The 18,461-nt window shown below is 46.9% G+C and overlaps 1 protein-coding gene across 2 annotated transcripts; it reads right to left on the bottom strand.

Annotated features, from left to right (window-relative positions):
* Positions 1-952: 952 nt before the first annotated feature.
* LOC146333907 (cocaine- and amphetamine-regulated transcript protein-like) lies at positions 953-6,855 on the bottom strand. Of its 2 annotated transcripts, none has more exons than XM_084824933.1 (4): positions 6,415-6,649; positions 4,539-4,622; positions 2,551-2,731; positions 953-1,136 (listed from the first exon to the last, which is right to left on the bottom strand). In XM_084824933.1, exons 1-3 carry the CDS (start codon positions 6,550-6,552, stop codon positions 2,624-2,626), a joined length of 330 nt encoding a protein of 109 aa, XP_084681059.1. In that variant the 5' UTR covers positions 6,553-6,649; the 3' UTR covers positions 953-1,136; positions 2,551-2,623. The 2 variants fall into 2 exon arrangements, with proteins under 2 accessions (XP_084681059.1, XP_084681060.1); XM_084824934.1 differs by having other exon boundaries at positions 956-1,136; positions 2,556-2,731; positions 6,415-6,855.
* Positions 6,856-18,461: the final 11,606 nt, after the last annotated feature.

Raw genomic sequence — 18,461 nt, 5'->3', positions numbered from 1 at the left:
TAACATAATATGTTAATAATTAATATGTTATGTTATGACATTGCATGCTATGACATTACAATTATGCAGACAATTACGTTACGACATTACAATTAATATGTTATGACATTAATAAATGTCATAACATATCATTATGTTAATAATAACATAATAATATGTTATTATTAACATAATAATCAAGTTATGTTCTGTCGTTTTCCTTTTCTTCAACACTCAGCCCTTTCCAGCGAAAGGCCCAGATGCCTCCCTGAACCAGCCGTGTCTTTGAACACTAAACCAGGTAAACCTCTGGCTGGACCCAACAGCGGTGCTGTTAGGGGATTTTCAACCCTGGGCTGGGCGACCATACAAGGACCCTGTTTGGCGGCCATGCGTGTTACTTCAGCTGTGAAGCATTTCAGTTCCCTCCCCGCTCCAAATGCCATTTCACACTCCGCAACTGCTCCTACCTTCCCAGTACATTAGTGCTAAAAAACAGAAAACCTATTTGGCCCACCTGATTAAGAAAAGGGGATACTCTGAGCATGTGCAGTTTTGCATTTTAAACTCCCTCCAAGCCTAGCGCCATCATGACTACAAGTGAATACAATGGAATTTGCATCTGCTGCTAAACCAGTTCACTTGGAAACAACCGCTGTTTCATTGTAGGAAAGCACCCTCTCTAAGGGAAAAGTAATACATTGAGCATCGTTAGCTATGTGCATGGCTGGCCAACCGCCTCCTGATGATAGAATATTTTTTAAAATACGGGGTGATTTGGCAACCAGCGTCAGCCCTGGGGGACCCTGGCATATTTCTCCCCCTTGAAGCACAATCTCTCTCTCACCTTATGCCTCTGCCCTCTTGCAGGGCCAGTCTCTGCATCTGCCCAGGGCGTGGATCCCAGAACAGACCGCTCCCTTCCACAGCCGTGTTTCATAACCATAATAATACAGACACGCACACACAAACAATCCATCATTGCTGGGATCTTTATTTCTCGCGTCTGGCATATATATAAAACCATGGAACCGTGGACGTAACGTAGCATCGAAATCTTTGGCTGCCATCTGCTGGATAAATCCAGGAGAGAGGGAGGTTGTGCCAAAAGCTTCCACTACCTCGGAGAAGGGAAACGCCTTTACGGTTTTGTTTGCCTGCAGGGGTGCAGAAGTCTTGTTAGATGTGCTTTTTCTTCTCTTTCTTCTTTCTGCTGCCTTCTGACTAGTGTTAAATATTAAACTGTGGCAGACTTGTCCTGCTGTTGGGAACAACAGAGAACTAGAACCGACAGTTGGAGAATGCAGGGGAGCAGATTTTGGCTAAACATTAGGAGGCAAGAGCTTTCCAGAGGTGGAATAGACTGCTTCAGGAAGGAGGGTGGGCTCTCCTTAACTGGGGGTGCTTAAGCAGAGCCAAACGACCTTCTGTCTGTGTGCTGTCGTGGGCAGATTTCTTTACTGAGCAAGGCGGGGTGGACTGGATGACCTCCAAGACACCTTCCAACACAAAAATTCAGTGGTTCTATCATTCTAAATCACTCTGCACATTGGAAGTTGTTGTGAAGGACATTCACACCGGAGCACTCTCTCTCTGTCTCACCTCAGCCGTTGCTCCCGCAACTGTGCTGGAAATGAATGAATGAATAAACAAATGTGTTTTTAAAAAAAATGTATTGTTAAAGATTTTTTATTACGTTGCATTTTGAGGATTGTGATTTGTGAACTACCCAGAGAGCTTTGGCTATTGGGTGGTATAGAAATGGAATGCATGAATGAATGCATGCATGAATGAATTGTGTGTGTTTTTGTGTTTTTGTGTGTTTGTGTGTTTGTGTGTGTGTGTGTGTTTGTGTGTGTGTGTGTTTGTGGGTGTGGGTGTGTGTTTGTGTGTGTGTGTGTTTGTGTGTGTTTGTGTGTGTTTGTGTGTGTGTTTGTTTTTTCTGTCTGTGTGTGTAATTTTCATTTATTATGAACACACAGTCCAGAAGTCAGGGCTGTTGTAGTTACATCCTACACTAATCAGGGGCTTTGGAAGGCATCCCAAAGATCATCAAGTCCATCTCTCTGACTCTAATCAGACCATTGGTACATCAAGGCCAGAACCATCAGTGTGCGCTCTCTCTCTCTCTCTCTCTCTCTCTGTGGTGAGCAGCTCTGTAGTCTCCAGAGCCGTGAGCAGAGGGGGACCCCTTCAGCAGCCTGGCTACCCGATCTCCTTGCTATTTCCACATCAGAAGTGGAACCCGAGACCTTCTACACCCAACATGGGGCCACCCGCTAAGCAAGGAGCCCCCACTCATGTCCCCTAAAGCAGGATTCTTCCCATCTCAGGAACTACCTTTCAGCCCAGCAATGGGAACAGGTGGCCCTCTAGGTGTTGTTGGATTACAACTCCCATCATTCCTCATCACTGGCCATTGCTCATGGGAACTGCAATCCAGCAGTATCTGTAGGCCCGGACTATCCCCACCCGTTGCCTGAGTTCCTATCTGCACTCTGATTTGTCATAGCTGACCTTTTTCTTTTGAAAACTGTGGATCTGGAACACCGAGACGTTTTCCCCCCTCACCGTGCCTGAGCAGATGCCTTCCGTCCAGCGGCTGCTCCTCGACTCTGCCTCCCCCTCCATTGCTGCAGCTTCGTCACAAACACTTGAGGATGTACAGGTTGCAGGACGTCCCACGGGGGCAGTTGCACACTTTGCCGATGCGAGCCCCTTTCCGCACTGCACACAGCTCCCCGGCGTCACACTGCACAGGGGGACAGGGTGGAAAAGGTGTCGGGTACATGGTCGAGTGCAGACAGCTAGGTCAGCAATCTCTCATGCATGTGTCAGGGATGAATGTGCATACTGTGAATGGGAAAGTCAATCCAACCCAGATCTTTTTTGCACCCGTTAGCTCCGAAGTCTGTTCCTGCAGTTATCTGTGATTTACTTATTTTTTTAAAATGCTGTTTCTCTACATTTTAAAAATGCATTTTCATCCTCTTTTTTTGAGCTGGGAACCGAACCAGACGCTTACATGTGCAAAAGCTACTGGATAACTTAAATTCTTTCTTTTAAAAATTTCAACAAAACCAAAAAAGGAAGAAAAAAATTGTAGTGACGTAAATTTGTCTATCAATTTCAATGCATGCATATGAAATATGTGTACATAAATGAAAATAAGCTTTCAAAGAATTATACATTAACGGCAACAAAGGCCAACCAAATATCCGTATACGTATCCATTTGCAAGTGGTGTCTGTATACCACCCGTTCAAATGTTTTAAGTGTTAAGGCTTCAATCCATTGCATTAAATGGTAACTTAAATTCTGATCTGCACAATTACTCCAGGTTGGTGCTGGGAGAGATGAGGTCAGTTCATCCCAGAACCTGCAAAGCTCAAATTCCGTAAGCATGCGAAGCTCTGGGCAACTGCTCTAATTTTCCGAATTCGGGCTTGGTTTTGCAATGAGTACAAGTAAGTTGTGTGGGATTGCCATGCAAGAGGAGTGACTTGCTTGTGATTCACTATGATGACAATCTTGGCTTTTATAATCAACTTTCTAATCTATATGGCATATGGGGGAAAGGCTGCAACCACGTGGCAGCGCCTGCTGAAATATCGAGGAAGATGGGGCGGTACACAGCAACAGCTCTGTCTACCAAAAGCAGAAGAATACTTGCTCTTCTACTTAAGTATTTTTATTTATGTGATTTGCACTCTGCCTTTCTACCAAGAAAAATGGCACTCAAGGCAGCTTGGAGTCATAAATAAAACTGGATTCAAACAATGATAAAACAGATGAATTAAAATATAGTTAAAAAGACAGCAACCTTGATTAAAGTGAGCTTGTGCCAGTCATCTTTTAATAGAATACCCATGTGCAAACATGCCATGGAAACTGAATAAAGCATCACCAGGCAATATATATATCCAATGAAAACCAGGCTGGTGGAGCATTCATGCACAAATCAAGCAGTCCCAAATTAGTCCAATCTTAGAAGACAACTTGTTGACATCCATCCGGGCTTCTGTCTTTATCAACAGCTTTTGTAGGACCTCTCATTTAGATCCAACCCCGGGACCTGCCAAACTTTGCAGCTCAGAATCACAGTGCCCAGATCTGCTATTTCCCGCCAAATCCCTTTTGTATCATGGCTTTTAGATGTGCAGGAATTGTTTCTCATTTCTGTAAGCTGTTCAGGGAGCCGGGGGGCGGGCGGGCTGAAGAGCGGGATAAACATGCCATAAGTAAATTAGTATATGGATCATTCTGCAATCTGCAGCAATGCTGTTTATTTTGCTGTCACACCTCTCCCACAGTGTGGGGAATCTGAGGTCTAGATGTTGGAGTACAGCTCCCATCATCCTTGGCCACCCTGACTGATGGAAGTTGGGATCCAACAACATCTGGGGAGGCATGAATTTCCCACCACTGCTCTACAGTAAATAGGTTACAGCCTTTAAGATCACTTAGCCAGAATGTCTATCCCTCCTTGTTAGAACCCAGAGAGCTCTAAAACAACCCCAAAGAGGGCAGATTCAATGCTGCTCCCACTGGCAACTTACCGACGGTACCCAGCCAAACTTCTTCTCAATGAACGGCAGCTGGCTGTTCTTCAGCTTCTCCAAGACATCTTGCAGGGCTCCGATCTGCAAATCAAATCCTAGTACACTCAGAGAAGCAAACAGGGTGCAACCATCAAGCAGTTTAAAAAGCTGAATGTGTGGAAAATGAGAAGATGGGGTACAGAAAGCGCACAGTTAAACTGGGAAGCCACCCGGAGAGATCACCCTGGAAGAAGCCAGTTGCAGCACAAACAGCAAAGAGTCTCGCAGCATCTTAAAATTGAACAAATTCAGCGCGGCAAGGAATTTTGTCTGGCAGCAGCCAACTAACTGGGCTGTGTATATGTGTAGTACATATGTGCAGTATACAAACACATCCTGACTAGGGAGGGAGGGAGTGTGTACAATACATATAAAATTCCCTCTAATGGCAAACAGTGGTGAGTGCCAATGCAAATGGAGGCAAAATGGGGCCATGAAGAAACATCAGAATGGATCCAGCATGCTCAGGAGAGCACCGAGGTTTGCAGAAAAAATAAATGTCAATTTAAAAAACTTAAGGGGCAAACATTAATAGCCCCCAAACAGTCCAGTGAGGAGCGAGTGTGCTTTGTGGTCATGAAATGAGTGGCGATCGGAAAGGAAAAATGGAAAACTAGGCAACGGGGGTTCGGGAGGGGACGGCCTGCTGGAAGTGAGGATATGCTGCACAGTTCAGTATATAAAATAATATGCAACATGAGGCTAATCTGTAAAACAAATAATGTGTGAATCTTGTACAATTTGTTCTTAAAGAACACGAATGTCTCTTCTCTCTTGTCCTTGCTTAGGGGAGGCATTTCCTACCTCAGATCAAACAAGCTCCAGTCAACAAAAAGCATCTGCCAAAAATATAGTTGTTAATCCTTTAAACACACTTCTCGACTCCCCCCCCCCCTTGTTGGTTCCTTCTGTTTTGCCAATAAAAAAAAAATCCAGTGAGTTCTCAAACCATCAAATCTTGCCTTGAACAAAACCCATTGCTGGTGGGGGGAATTTAAAAAAAAAAAAATTCTGTACTGGGGGTGGGCAAGTCACGCTGTCAAGGACTGAGGACTAGCTAGAAGTCACTCTGTTTCTTTTGGTATCATATATCAGGAGCTGCTACCAGGGGCTGGCTTATTCCAGCCAAAGTTATGTTTCGAAAAGAAAGGCACTTTGATTCCTGCTCTGATCAAATTCTGGAGTTTCAGATCTCCTCCTCCACCCCGACACACAATACTACCTGTTAGTAAATGTGAATGTTTTAATTTCGTTTGGCCCACGCTGGCTTTCCTAGTGAGGATGCACATTTATTTATAGCACTGTGGACTAGAGGGGAACCAAACTGCCAGAGCATTCAAAACACTGAATTCAGGCTGAATTCATTTGAACACTTAATTCATGGGATTTGCTGCTGCAAGATGATGTGATGGCTTTAAAAGGGGGGGACAGACAAATCCGCAGAACGGGAAGAGGTGAGAAAGCTGAGAGCAGAACACTTGCATGCCAAGGCCATCTTGTCCCTCTGTTAGCCATGTCCAGGGGTGAGCGCCGATCATTATGTAGCTGATGTGGCATCATGCGCAAGAGGGCAAGATACTGGTGCGGGGGCTGGGATCGCCATGGACGTTTGGCCTGGTCCAGCAGGGCTTGTCCTGCGCTCTGAGCAGCACCCAACAGCAAAAGGTGTGGAATTTTGGTATAAAGGCTTACTGTGGCATCTCGGCTGTCCTAACGGGGCTAGAGCTGATGTCATCACAAGTTCCCATCCCAGTGTCCTCCATGCTGCCTGAGGATAATGGGGGCTGTAGTTGTCCACCCACCTGCAAATCTCTGGCCCCACATATTCCCTTACCATCTCCTTTTCCTCTCGGCTTTCGACAGCTGCAGCCTCGCCCGCCGCACCCCGGATCTCCGCCGATGCCTCGCAGGCACCCAAGAGCAAGAGAACGGCGCACCCGAAGTAGAGGGCAGAAAACCGGGAGGTGGCCATTGTACTCAAGTCGGCCCACACTGGCTTTCCACTGGGCAGCGAAAGAGACCGGGGCTCTATTATAGCAGCTTCACTCCTGCGCTGGATCCGTCTTCCACAGCCTGATTGGTGGAAAGTAGGAGTGTGTGTGTGTGCAAATAGAGTGTGCAGGTTTAGTTGTGCTAGCTGGGCTGGAAAGCTATGGTGGGGGGGTGCTGTTTGGAAAGACCTCAATCTCCAACGTCACTGATGTCATATGGCTCCTGCCCACAAGGGAATCACCCCTGGTTCCGTTTCTGATGCATTTCTCAAAGACCGCTGAGCAAATAACGTGACACCAATTTCCACCAAGAGGCTGCCGTGTTTTAATACCCCCCCCCCAAAGGACATTGAGGTGGGGAGGGACACAAGGTAATTTGGCCTCCTCTTGGCGTCAGGCTGTCATGGTCGGGTCACCCAATATTCTAAAGCAAACATCCTCCGGCCGCGAAGTCCGGAGAGAAATGGGAGCACAGCCGGGTGACATCTCCACCCACTTCGCCGCGTGATGGTGGCTACAGGAATGTTGGAAGAGCCGTGCTTGAGCAGACCAGGGGTCCAACTGGCCTAGCTTCCCGTCTCCCACCATGTCCAACCAGATGCCCCACCAGGTAAGCCCAAAAGCAGGAAGACCTGTGGCTACTTGGTGATAGACTACCCCTGAAGATGGGAGGCTCTGCTTAGCGGACACTTAGCTGCCGTTCAGCCTGTCCTCTATGAATTTATCATCCATTTTTACTGTCCTCATCAGGAGAAGCACTGGAACAGGCCAAAGTGGTTGTGTCAAGTCCAGAATGCTGGACCTGCTCCCCAAACCAGAGCACGAAAGTAGTAGCCCTTCTGTTTTCCTCTGCAAACCTCCTGGATCCAGAGGTAGACTGCACCTGAAGGTGGAGGCTCAACTTAAATGTCATAGCTAACGGCTATTGCTTATTATTTATTATTAAATTTATTAATCGCCCATCTGGCTGGTCACCCAGCCACTCCGGACGATGGACAGCATACAATAAAACAATTTATTGCTAGGCCATTCTCTTCTCCTCTGATCCATTTAAGGAGAAAATAAGAGTTCTGCTGTACAATACCAGTGAGCCCACCTAATCCAGCTTCTCCAGGCCACTGGATCCTGCCAGAAGCAGGAAGAAAGTACTTAGAGCAATACGACAATGGCACCAATTATCTAGGGAGGCGGTGGGCTCTCCCACACTGGAGGCCTTCAAGACGAGGCTGGGCTGGACAGCCACCTGTCAGGGATGCTCTGACTTAGATTCCTGCATGGAGCAGGGGGTTGGACTCGATGGTCTCGTAGGCCCCTTCCAACCCTACTATTGAAGTACTTTAGCCACATAATGAGGATACCCTGGAGAAGATGCTGAAGCTAGGGAAAGTGGAAGGCCAAAGGAAGAGGGACCGACCAAGGGCAAGATGGATGGATGATATTCTGGAGGTGACGGACTCGACCTTGGGGGCGCTGGGGGTGGCGACGGCCGACAGGAAGCTCTGGCGTGGGCTGGTCCATGAAGCCACGAAGAGTCGGAAGCGACTGACCAAATAAACAACAAACCCTACTATTCTATGATTCTATGCTGAGCTGTTCCACCAGCCCTGCTGAAAGACTACCTAATTTTTTTCCTCTACTCTCCTATCTCTTCTTCCTCGTGTGTCATGACTTTTTAGATTGCAAGCCCCCAAAAGGGTCTCGGAGCAGCTTACATATAATCAATGAAACAGGGCAGGGTGTTGATTATATGGACGCTGCTCCAAGACCCGTTTTGCCTGAGGAACAGGATAAACATCAATAAGCCATGATGAGAACCCAAAATCTTCTCAAGGTCAGTGAGGAACAGGTTAAACATTTGGTGCAACTCAATAATGCCGGTGGGTGGGATTTTCCATTATCTATTATTTTTATATTAACCAGAGAATGTACCCAGCTTTGCATGGGTTGGAGCGGCCTTCATGTTGACGCAACAATGGCATTAAGCAGACTTGAACACATTGCACCCACCCTGTCTGAGTGATGCCCCTAGGCATGGCCCCTGGCATAGTGCACCCCTATAGCCCCCTGAGGGAGGGGTCTCCCCACTCCATCCCCCCTGAGGGGTGCTGGCCCACAACAGGGGGGAAGGGCAGTTGTGTAATCCGACAGCTCCCCCCACCTCAAACTGTGTTGACTGCAAAGTTATGCAGTTTAGGGAAGCCCTCCATCTAGTGGCTGAAGATGTTCCTGCAGGGTTCAAGCACACAGCCACATTTAAAGCAATTAAAATTAATGAATGCATGTTAACAACCAAATAACCCCACGGTGTACACCCCTATGGCTCCCTTAGTGTGCATGCCAAGTTTTAGGTGTCTAGGTTTCATGGTTTTGGGTGCTACGGCACTGACAGACAGACATCCTCTTTTATTATTACAGATGCAGTGGTTGACAGGGTAATGAAACAAGTCTCTGCCCCAGGGAACTTACAATTTAAAATTCAACACAGTGGGAAATAGAGGTATGGATAAACAAGGGGAAAAGGTGTGCCCATCTCAGTTACCCATTCCTCACACATGCAGTACAACTCTGTGCAGGTTTACTTGGAAGCAAAGACCCCCGAGTTCAATGTGGCTTACTCCCAAGTAAATGCGCATAGGATTACAGCCATAGTTTAAGTGCAGGATGAGAAAGCATTCACATAGAAAGGCAGGCTTGGAGAAGGGAGAAGAAAGAGAGCAAAACTTCATGCAAGTTTCTGAAGGGCTGGGGCTGGGGGTCTCCAGGAATAAGACGTAGCAAAGAAGAAGAAAAAAACCTTAACATCTCTTTATTATTATTAAAAATAAAAGCAGTACAAAATTATGTTTTCCATTACAATATATGTTTAAAGACTTTCAAAACCAGTGTTACAAAATGAACAAACAGTCCTGTGACACCTTGAAGACAAACCCATTTTTAATGGCATGCACTTTTGCAGACCACAACCCCCCTCATGCTGGCTGGGAACGATGGGATTTGCAGTCCAGCTCATCTGGAGAATGCCAGCCGGGGGTTTCACTTAATGATGTCATAACAAATTCGTTAGCCTCTAGGGTGCCACAAGACCCTTCATCATTTTTGCTGCAAGAGAGAAATACTGCCACCCCTCTGGGTACAAAACTAAACCAAGGATTTCTATCTGGCATAAATCGAGGAGAAACTCTGGAGAAACGTTGTGCTCTGTCATTCCTCGTCTGGTGAAGAAAAGAGGCGAGTGATCCTCTAATATTTACAAGAGAAAAAGGGGCGCATTTTGGAATCCCAGGAGTTATGGTGTGGGGGAATTCATACCAGAGATTTAGCAGGCCAGAATAACTCATTGGGAGACACAAACGCCCCATCAGCTCTGACCAAGTCGGAGAATTTGGGGAGTGGATGATATGGTTTGGCGCAGAAAAAGAGTTGCTGGAGAACTGATGTGTAACAGATTGCCTGGGCTTTCTGCACAAAGCCACGTTGAGTGGGGTTGGGAATGGAGCAGCAGCCCTAGTTCAGAAGATCTGGCCCCCTCTGAAGGCTTCATCCCTGCTCAGACAGATGGAGATGGCACCAAAATGGATGGATACTCACGCTCCTGGATGCGTTTCCACACTCAGGAGGCAGCACGTGCAGCAGGAAGCCAGGTGTGTGGCGGAGGTGGTGTTGAGCAGGGGTGTATTCACACACACACACAGCCCCACAGAAGTCCACATTTCACCATTAACACACACACATCCAAATTCTTACATTTGGACACAAACAACTCAACATGAATTCATACAAACACACGCACATCCAAAGCGTTCAGACACAGACAGCCAAATTCTCTCATTAATGCACACAGACACGGCCAAACTCATTAACACACCCACCACACACACGTCCGAAGCGTTCACACACAGACACAGCCAAATTCTGTCATCTGCGCTGGGCACCTCAGCTGTCTCCACTCACCTGGGGTTGGATCCAGATTGACGCTGGATCAACTGCGCTGGCAGAACGGACCTTGCCTGGCCCTTCTGTCCCACGCTTTCCAACCCTTGGTTTCCTGCACAAGTTCTTCTGCTTTCAAGGATCAGGGTCCCAAAGAATCTGTGTCCCAGTGAAACTGGGACAAAGTATACACAGAGTGGATTCAAGGGTTTTTAATACGTATTTGGTTTAAGACGGCCTTCTCCGATGTGGTGCCCCCCGGATTTTTCAGATCACATCTTGCCCACACTGGCTGGGGCTGATCAGAATTGGAGTCCGTCCACACGTTGGGAGGGGGGCGGGCTCTGGTTCCTCACCCTGCTTCTATAGAAGGAAAGCAGCAACCAAACTCCTGAATATTAGAACACAGCCAGCACATCTCCGTAAGGCTACAGCTCTCGCCATGAGGACTACAAACCTGACTTTTAACAAATTCAAATTTGAAAGTTGATTGGATACCTAAAAACCGGACACTGGGTTCCAAACACAGCAACCCCTGTTTCCTTCTGGCTTCTCATTCAAGGAACAACCAACCACTCAACCAGCCATGATTCGCCTGGCACTAGCTTTGCTAGCAAATTAGGGCACATTCCTAAGCTATGCTAGCTGGGGAATGCTGGGAGCTGTGGGAGTTTTTTCTTTCTAAACCTGCATAGGATTGCGTTGTTAACAATACCAGCTGGCTGCAGTGGCTTTACCAGCATCTGCATCACTGGTTTGTAGCTATGGTTCAGTTTTAGCCAATTTTAGTCCATTCTTTATTCCTGGTTTTTAACTGGGAAGCTTTTCTGAGCCGCCTTGCAGGCTATTCCACTGGTCATTTAAAATAAATACATACGTTATTACAAAATACATACGTTACAAAATACATATTACGTACGTACGTAAATACGTATTACAAAATACAAAATTTTTATTAAAATACGTATTACAAAATACATACGTTATTACAAAATAAATACATACGTTATTACATAAATACATACGTTATTTGATTTGTACCCTGCCTTTCTAGCAAGAAAACAGCACACAAGGCTCTCACTGAGCTAGAACCAAGGGGTGGAAATTGCAGGGAAGTGAAACATTAGGAGAAACCAGCAGGTGGTAGGCTCTCCTTCACTGGAGGTGTTTAAGCTGGACAGCCATTGGTAAGGGATGCGTTAAACTGGACTCTTGCACTGAGCAAAGGGGTGGATTAGATGATCTCTGAGGCCCCTTCCAACTCTATGATTGCAGGTTGATTGCAAAGATCTCTGGTGTTTTGCTTGGGAACTGCCTTGAAGCTGGGTTAAAGCTAGAGAGGAGGTGGGGGCTGCCCCTCCTTAAGCGAGCCATCAGGTTTTTCTCTGCTTTATTTATTTTATTTTATTTATTTCATTTCTATACCGCCCAATAGCTGAAGCTCTCTGGACAGTTCACAAAAATTAAAACCAAACAACACATAATAAAACAATTTAAAATATATAGAACATTAAAACCACAATATAACAATACAACCACAATAAAACCTAGCAGCTGTGCAGGAGTTTAAAATACAGATTTATAACAGCAAAGCTAAAAATTTAGAAAGCTAAAAGGCTAAAATGCCTGGGAAAATAGAAAGGTCTTCACCTGGCGCCGAAAGGAATACAATGTAGGTGCCAGGCGAACCTCACTAGGGAGCTCATTCCAGAGCCGGGGTGCCACAGCAGAAAAAGCCCTCCTCCTGGTAGACACCCGCCTCACTTCCTTTGGCAGGGGCTCACGGAGGAGGGCCGCTGAGGATGATCTTAAGGTCCGGGCAGGCACATATGGGGGGAGGCGATCCTTCAGGTAACCTGGCCCCAAGCCGTTCAGGGCTTTGAATGTTAACACCAGCACTTTGAATCGGGCCCGGAAATGGACTGGCAGCCAGCGCAGCTGGAAAAGTACTGGCGTAATATGAGCTCGCAGGCCAGTCCCTGTTAACAATCTTGCTGCCCTATTTTGGACCAGCTGAAGTTTCCGGACCGTTTTCAAAGGCAGCCCCACGTATAACGCATTGCAGTAATCCAGACGAGAAGTTATCAGAGCATGGATAACTGTAGCTAGGCTATCTTTGTCCAGAGAAGGGCGCAGTTGGTATACCAGCCTAAGCTGATAAAAAGTGCTCCGTGCCACTGAGTTCACCTGTGCCTCAAGTGACAGTTCTGGATCCAGGAGCACCCCCAAACTACGAACCTGATCCTTTAGGGGGAGTGCAGCCCCCTCCAGAACAGGTTGAATATTGCCTAGCCGGGCAGACGAACCACCCACTAACAGCACCTCCGTCTCGTCTGGATTGAGTTTCAGGTTATTGGCCCTCATCCAGTCCATTACCATGCCCAGGCCCTGATTCAGAACAGCCACTGCCTCACCTGGGTTTGGTGAGAAAGAGAGGCAGAGCTGGGTGTCATCCGCATATTGATGGCACCTCAGCCCACCCCTCCGGATAACCTCCCCCAGCGGTTTCATGTAGATGTTGAACAGCATAGGGGACAAAATACAGCCCTGTGGAACCCCACGGCACAATTGCCATGGCACAGAGCAATAATTCCCCAGCACCACCTTCTGGAATTGGCCATCCAAGTAGGAGCAGAGACACTGCAGTGCAGTGCCTCCAACTCCCAACCCAGACAACCTATCCAGAAGGATACCGTGGTCGATGGTATCGAAAGCTGCTGAGAGGTCCAGGAGAATCAACAGGGTCGCACTCCCCCTGTCCCTCTCCCGGCAGAGGTCATCCCACAGGGCGACCAAGGCAGTTTCTGCTCCAAAACCAGGCCTGAAGCCCGATTGAAATGGATCTAGATAATCCATTTCATTCAAGAGTGCCTGGAGCTGTCCTACAACCACCCGCTCAAGCACCTTGCCCAGGAAGGGGATGTTGGCCACTGGCCTATAATTGTTACCATCCTCTGGGTCCAGGTCAGGCTTTTTCAGGAGTGGTCTAATTACTGCCTCTTTTAAAGCAGCAGGCACCACTCCCTCTCTCAAGGAGGAATTTACAACCTCCTGGACCCAGCCGGACAACCCCTCCTTGTTTGATGTAAGAAGCCATGAAGGGCAAGGGTCAAGCACACAAGTGGTCGATCGGACTTGGCCAAGCACCTTGTCCGCATCCTCAGGCCTCAGTAACTGAAACCCATCCAATAAAACTGGACCAGACGGTGCTCTGAACGCCTCTACCAATGGAACTGCATTAATGGTGGTGTCCAATTCATGACGAATCTGAGCGACTTTATCCTCAAAGTGCCGTGCAAACTCGTCACAGCGTGCTACCGAGGGTTCCACCGTCTCTCTCCCTGGCCCAGAATGTATGAGGCCGCGAACCACTCGGAAAATCTCCACTGGACGACATTGAGAAGATGCAATGCTGGTGGAAAAGAACTGTCTCTTCTCCACCCTCACTGCCACAGAGTAGGCTCGATAGTGGGCTCTTACCTGTGTTCGGTCAGACTCAGCATGACTTTTTCCTCCACCTGCGTTCTAGCCGTCTCCCCTCTTGCTTCATTGCCCTCAGCTCAGGTGTATACCAAGGAGCTGGCCGGGCTCTGCTCAGAGGGAGAGGGCGCTTGGGCGCCATCGTGTCAACCGCCCGAGTCATCTCTGCATTCCACAGAGCGACCTGGGCTTCGACAGGCGCACCAGCCATACCAGCAGGAAAATCCCCCAGAGCCCTCTGGAATCCATCGGAATCCATTAATCTCCGGGGGCCGACCATTTTAATAGGTCCCCCACCCTTGCAGAGGGGAAAGGCCGCCAGGAGTCTAAACCTCAGCAGGAAGTGATCTGCTTTGGGACCCATTCCCCCAGTCCCCAGGGAGCAACCCTGAGTCACTGTTTGCATAGACTTTGTGGATTCAGGAGATTAAAAAGAAATAGAATCGTGCATTGGAGCAAATAACTAGGCAACCAGGAGGTGGAGGAAAGGGGACTGATTGGATTCTCAGCTACACTGCTGGAAGGCCCAGGAATTGGGAAAATATTTTATTTGTGGGGATGGGTGTACCAAAATAATGGCATTCAGAGCCCCAAAGATCCACTGCCTGCAGAAGAATCCCCACTCATTTGACGGTCAGTACTGCCTCGGTGTTCCACGGCACAAAACGGGGCCAAACTTCAGCCAGGATCGACACCAAAAGAGGCTGTCAAGAGGGCAGCAGGTGGCTCTGAAAAGGAGGAGACAAGCCCCTTATCAAACTCGCTCCCCACAGGATGTACAGCTGGACCCTTTGGGCCCAGTACTCAGAAAAACTTGCCTTTTAAACCCACCTGTTTAAATTCATTTATTCATTTGTTTCACTTGTATTTCGCCTTTCCACCAAAAAATGGTGTTCAGGCAGCTTTACATCGATGCACCTGCCGGATGTGCTGCTGCTAAATGGTTTTACTGGTTGGAAAGGGTTTTTATCCCAGTTTATATTTTAATAGCTTAGTGTGTCAGTGGGGGTTGTTTTGTCATACTTTTAAAGATCAGTCATGCGATAGTATTAATAAATGGCTCTGCATTTTATTTTAAAGAATTATTAATAATGTCTTATTAGTTGGGCAGAATGGTTCTGAATAAAGGGCTGATTTACACAGGAAGCTGCCTTTTAAGCAGTCAGGCCCTGGGTCCATCTAGGGCAGCATCGCTTCAGACCCTTATCACCCCACAGGCAGAAAACCTCACATACCTGCCAACATTTTACAGGCTGTCTTCACTGTTGGGAGCTGGGTAGAAAAAGCAGCTGGGAAGTATGGGTGGGGTAAGGCTTATCTTGAAAGAGCGGACAGCACGGTCCTAGCAACAGATCAGGGCCCAGTCATCAAAGGCAGCACGCTCCAGCAACCTGGAGCAACCTGTCCTGCTGAAAGGACGGGAAACAGTTCATGGAAACTGCCTCTCTGAGAGCTGCAATTTATGACTTCACAGAGTCTGCTTTTTCCCTTGCTTAAGTGCCATTTGCCTATTTTCCCACCCAACTGTGGCTTGTCACTTTGTCTGAACCCGGGCAGCATGGCTTGTGGGAGGGGGAAACAACCCTCAAATAACCCAACAACAGGCCACGGTGCCCAGCACGCCCCGCGGCTTAAACAAGTCACTGTGGCTTGTTTAAGCTATGGTGACAGTGTGAACCAGGTCACTTTTATGCAACATCTAGCCTGCTGAAGAGATCCGGCACTCTAGAAAGCTTGCTCACACATTTTGTGACCTTTGGGGTGGTCCTCAATGCGTATTGCCTGATCACGGATATTTTGGCATCTGTGCTATAAGCTGAGGAGGCTTGTTTTGTTTTAGGCGCCACACCAAGGAGCAGGAAAGTAACAACAGAACCAGATAAACATACAACAGAAGACAAAACACTTGCAAAATGAAGCGAGACAAAACCTCAACAGAGATCTGGAAACACAACCCACAGCAGGACTTGCTATATCTATTCTTCTCCATCTTTTGTAACTGCAAGAACAAAGCGGGGAAAGATATCCAATCCTTTTACTTTTAAAAGAAATTAACCATACTCTTCCGATTTGCAAAGAGAAGATATTTAATAGTGTTTGTTTGAAGCAGCAAATTCTGAGGACACAGAGAAGTTTCTCTCTTGCAGTTTAAAAACTATTTAAAGTCACGGGAGACAAAAATAAAATAATATTTTTTTAAAAATCCCAACCTGTTTCATCGAGAAGGGAGGTAAACTCACGCTGGGTCCCTGGTTGTGAGACACCAATTCTCCAGTGCATTCAGCCATTGCAATACAGGAAAGAAAAGAAAACATCTGCCTTTTAGTCAACTTGTTGCAATGCAACATAGATAGATGATAGATAGATAGACAGACAGACAGACAGACAGACAGACAGATATAGAGATATATAGATAAAATATACATATATTCAAAGAAGTTGGGAGAAAACTACTTTTGCATATGAAATAAACACACACTTCCCCTCTGCAACCGACTTCTAGGAGCTGTAGTTTGCATTGCTCCATCATTCAGTCTACCAAAGCTACAGCTTGAGATAATCTGGACTACAAATCCCAGAAGGCACTGGGCTCCTGTGAAGATGGAGCTTGCAGAGCAGAAGGGGCATTGCCTGTTTTGCACAGCGCCACATGACTGCAACAAGGAAAGGACTTGGGGAGGGGTCCCCCCACAACCCACACACACACACACACACAGTTAGGGCTGTTTCACGTGTGGCAAAGCAGTCAACCCAGGTTTACAATCAACTCTGATGTGCCTACCTCCTGTATAAGATCCAATGGTTTTCAAACACCTGTTTTGTTGTATTCATATTTTACATTTATTATTATACACCTAAACAAGGATCCCCCTTTGTGGATCACTGCCTTGCTGTGGCGAAGGGGCTTGCGTAACTCAGTGAAGCCATAAGCTATGCCGTGCAGGGCCACCCAAGACGGACAGGTCATGGCGGAGAGTTCTGACAAAATGTGGTCCACTGGAGAAGGAAATGGCAACCCACTCCAGTATTCCTGCCAAGAAAACCCCACGGAGCGTATCACAAGGCTACAAGAGATGACGCCGGAAGATGAGCCCCTCAGGTCGGAAGGTGGCCAATATCCTACTGGGGGAGAGCAGAGGGGATTTCCAAGTAGCGCCAGAAAGAGTGAAGCGGCTGGGCCAAAGCCAAAAGGACACTCAGCTGTGGATGTGTCTGGTGGTGAAAAGAAAATCCGATGCTGTAAAGAACAATATTGTTTAGGAACCTGGAATGTCAGATCAATGAATCAAGGTAAGCTGGAGGTGGTCAAACAGGAGATGGCAAGATTGAACATCGACACCTTGGGAATCAGCGAACTAAAATGGACAGGCATGGGCGAATTTAATTCAGGTGACCATCATATCTACTACTGTGGGCAAGAATCCCTTAGAAGAAATGGAGTAGCACTCATAGTCAACAAAAGGGTGGGAAAAGCAGTCCTGGGGTACAATCTCACAAACGATAGAAAGATCTCAGTACGAATCCAAGGCAAACCATTCAACATCACAGTAATTCAAGTCTATGCCCCAACCACTGAGGCCGAAGAAGCTGAGGTTGGTCGGTTCTATGAAGACCTACAACACCTTCTAGAACTAACACCAAAAAAAGATGTCCTCTTCATCATAGGGGATTGGAATGCTAAAGTAGGAAGTCAAGAAATCACCGGGATAACAGGCAAGCGTGTCCTTGGTGTACAAAATGAAGCAGGACAAAGGCTAATAGAGTTTTGCCAAGAGAACACACTGATCATAGCAAGCACTCTTTTCCAACAGCACAAGAGGCGACTCTACACATGGACGTCACCAGATGGTCAATATCGAAATCAGATTGATTATGTCCTTTGCAGCCAAAGATGAAGAAGCTCCATACAGTCAGTAAAAACAAGACCTGGAGCTGACTGTGGCTCAGATCATGAGCTGCTTGTTGCAAAATTTCAGCTTAAATTGAAGAACGTAGGGAAAAACCATTCAGGTATGACCTAAATCATATCCTTTCTGAATATACAGTGGAGATGAGGAATAGATTTAAGGGATTAGACCTGATAGACAGAGCGCCTGAAGAACTATGGGCAGAGGTCCGTAACTTTGTTCAGGAGGAAGCACTCAATCCATCCCAAAGAAAAAGAAATGCAAGAAAGCAAAGTGGCTGTCTGATGAGGCTTTACAAGTAGCTCACGAAAGAAGAGAAGCGAAAAGCAAGGGAGAAAGGGGAAATTTATCCAACTGAATGCAGAGTTCCAGAGAATAGCAAGGAGAGACAAGAAGGCCTTCTTAAATGAACAATGCAAAGAAATCGAGGAAAACAACAGAATGGGAAAGACTAGAGATCTTGTCAAGAAAATCGGAGATCTCAAGGGAGCGTTTTGTGCAAAGACGGGCATGATAAAGGACAAAGAAGGCAGGGATCTCACAGAAGCAGATGAGATTAAGAAGAGGTGGAA

This window comes from Heloderma suspectum, chromosome W (assembly GCF_057233095.1).
Source record: "Heloderma suspectum isolate Gila_16-S chromosome W, 16-S_ref, whole genome shotgun sequence".
NCBI lineage: Eukaryota > Metazoa > Chordata > Lepidosauria > Squamata > Helodermatidae > Heloderma > Heloderma suspectum.
This window is presented reverse-complemented; position numbering and strand designations above follow the sequence as displayed.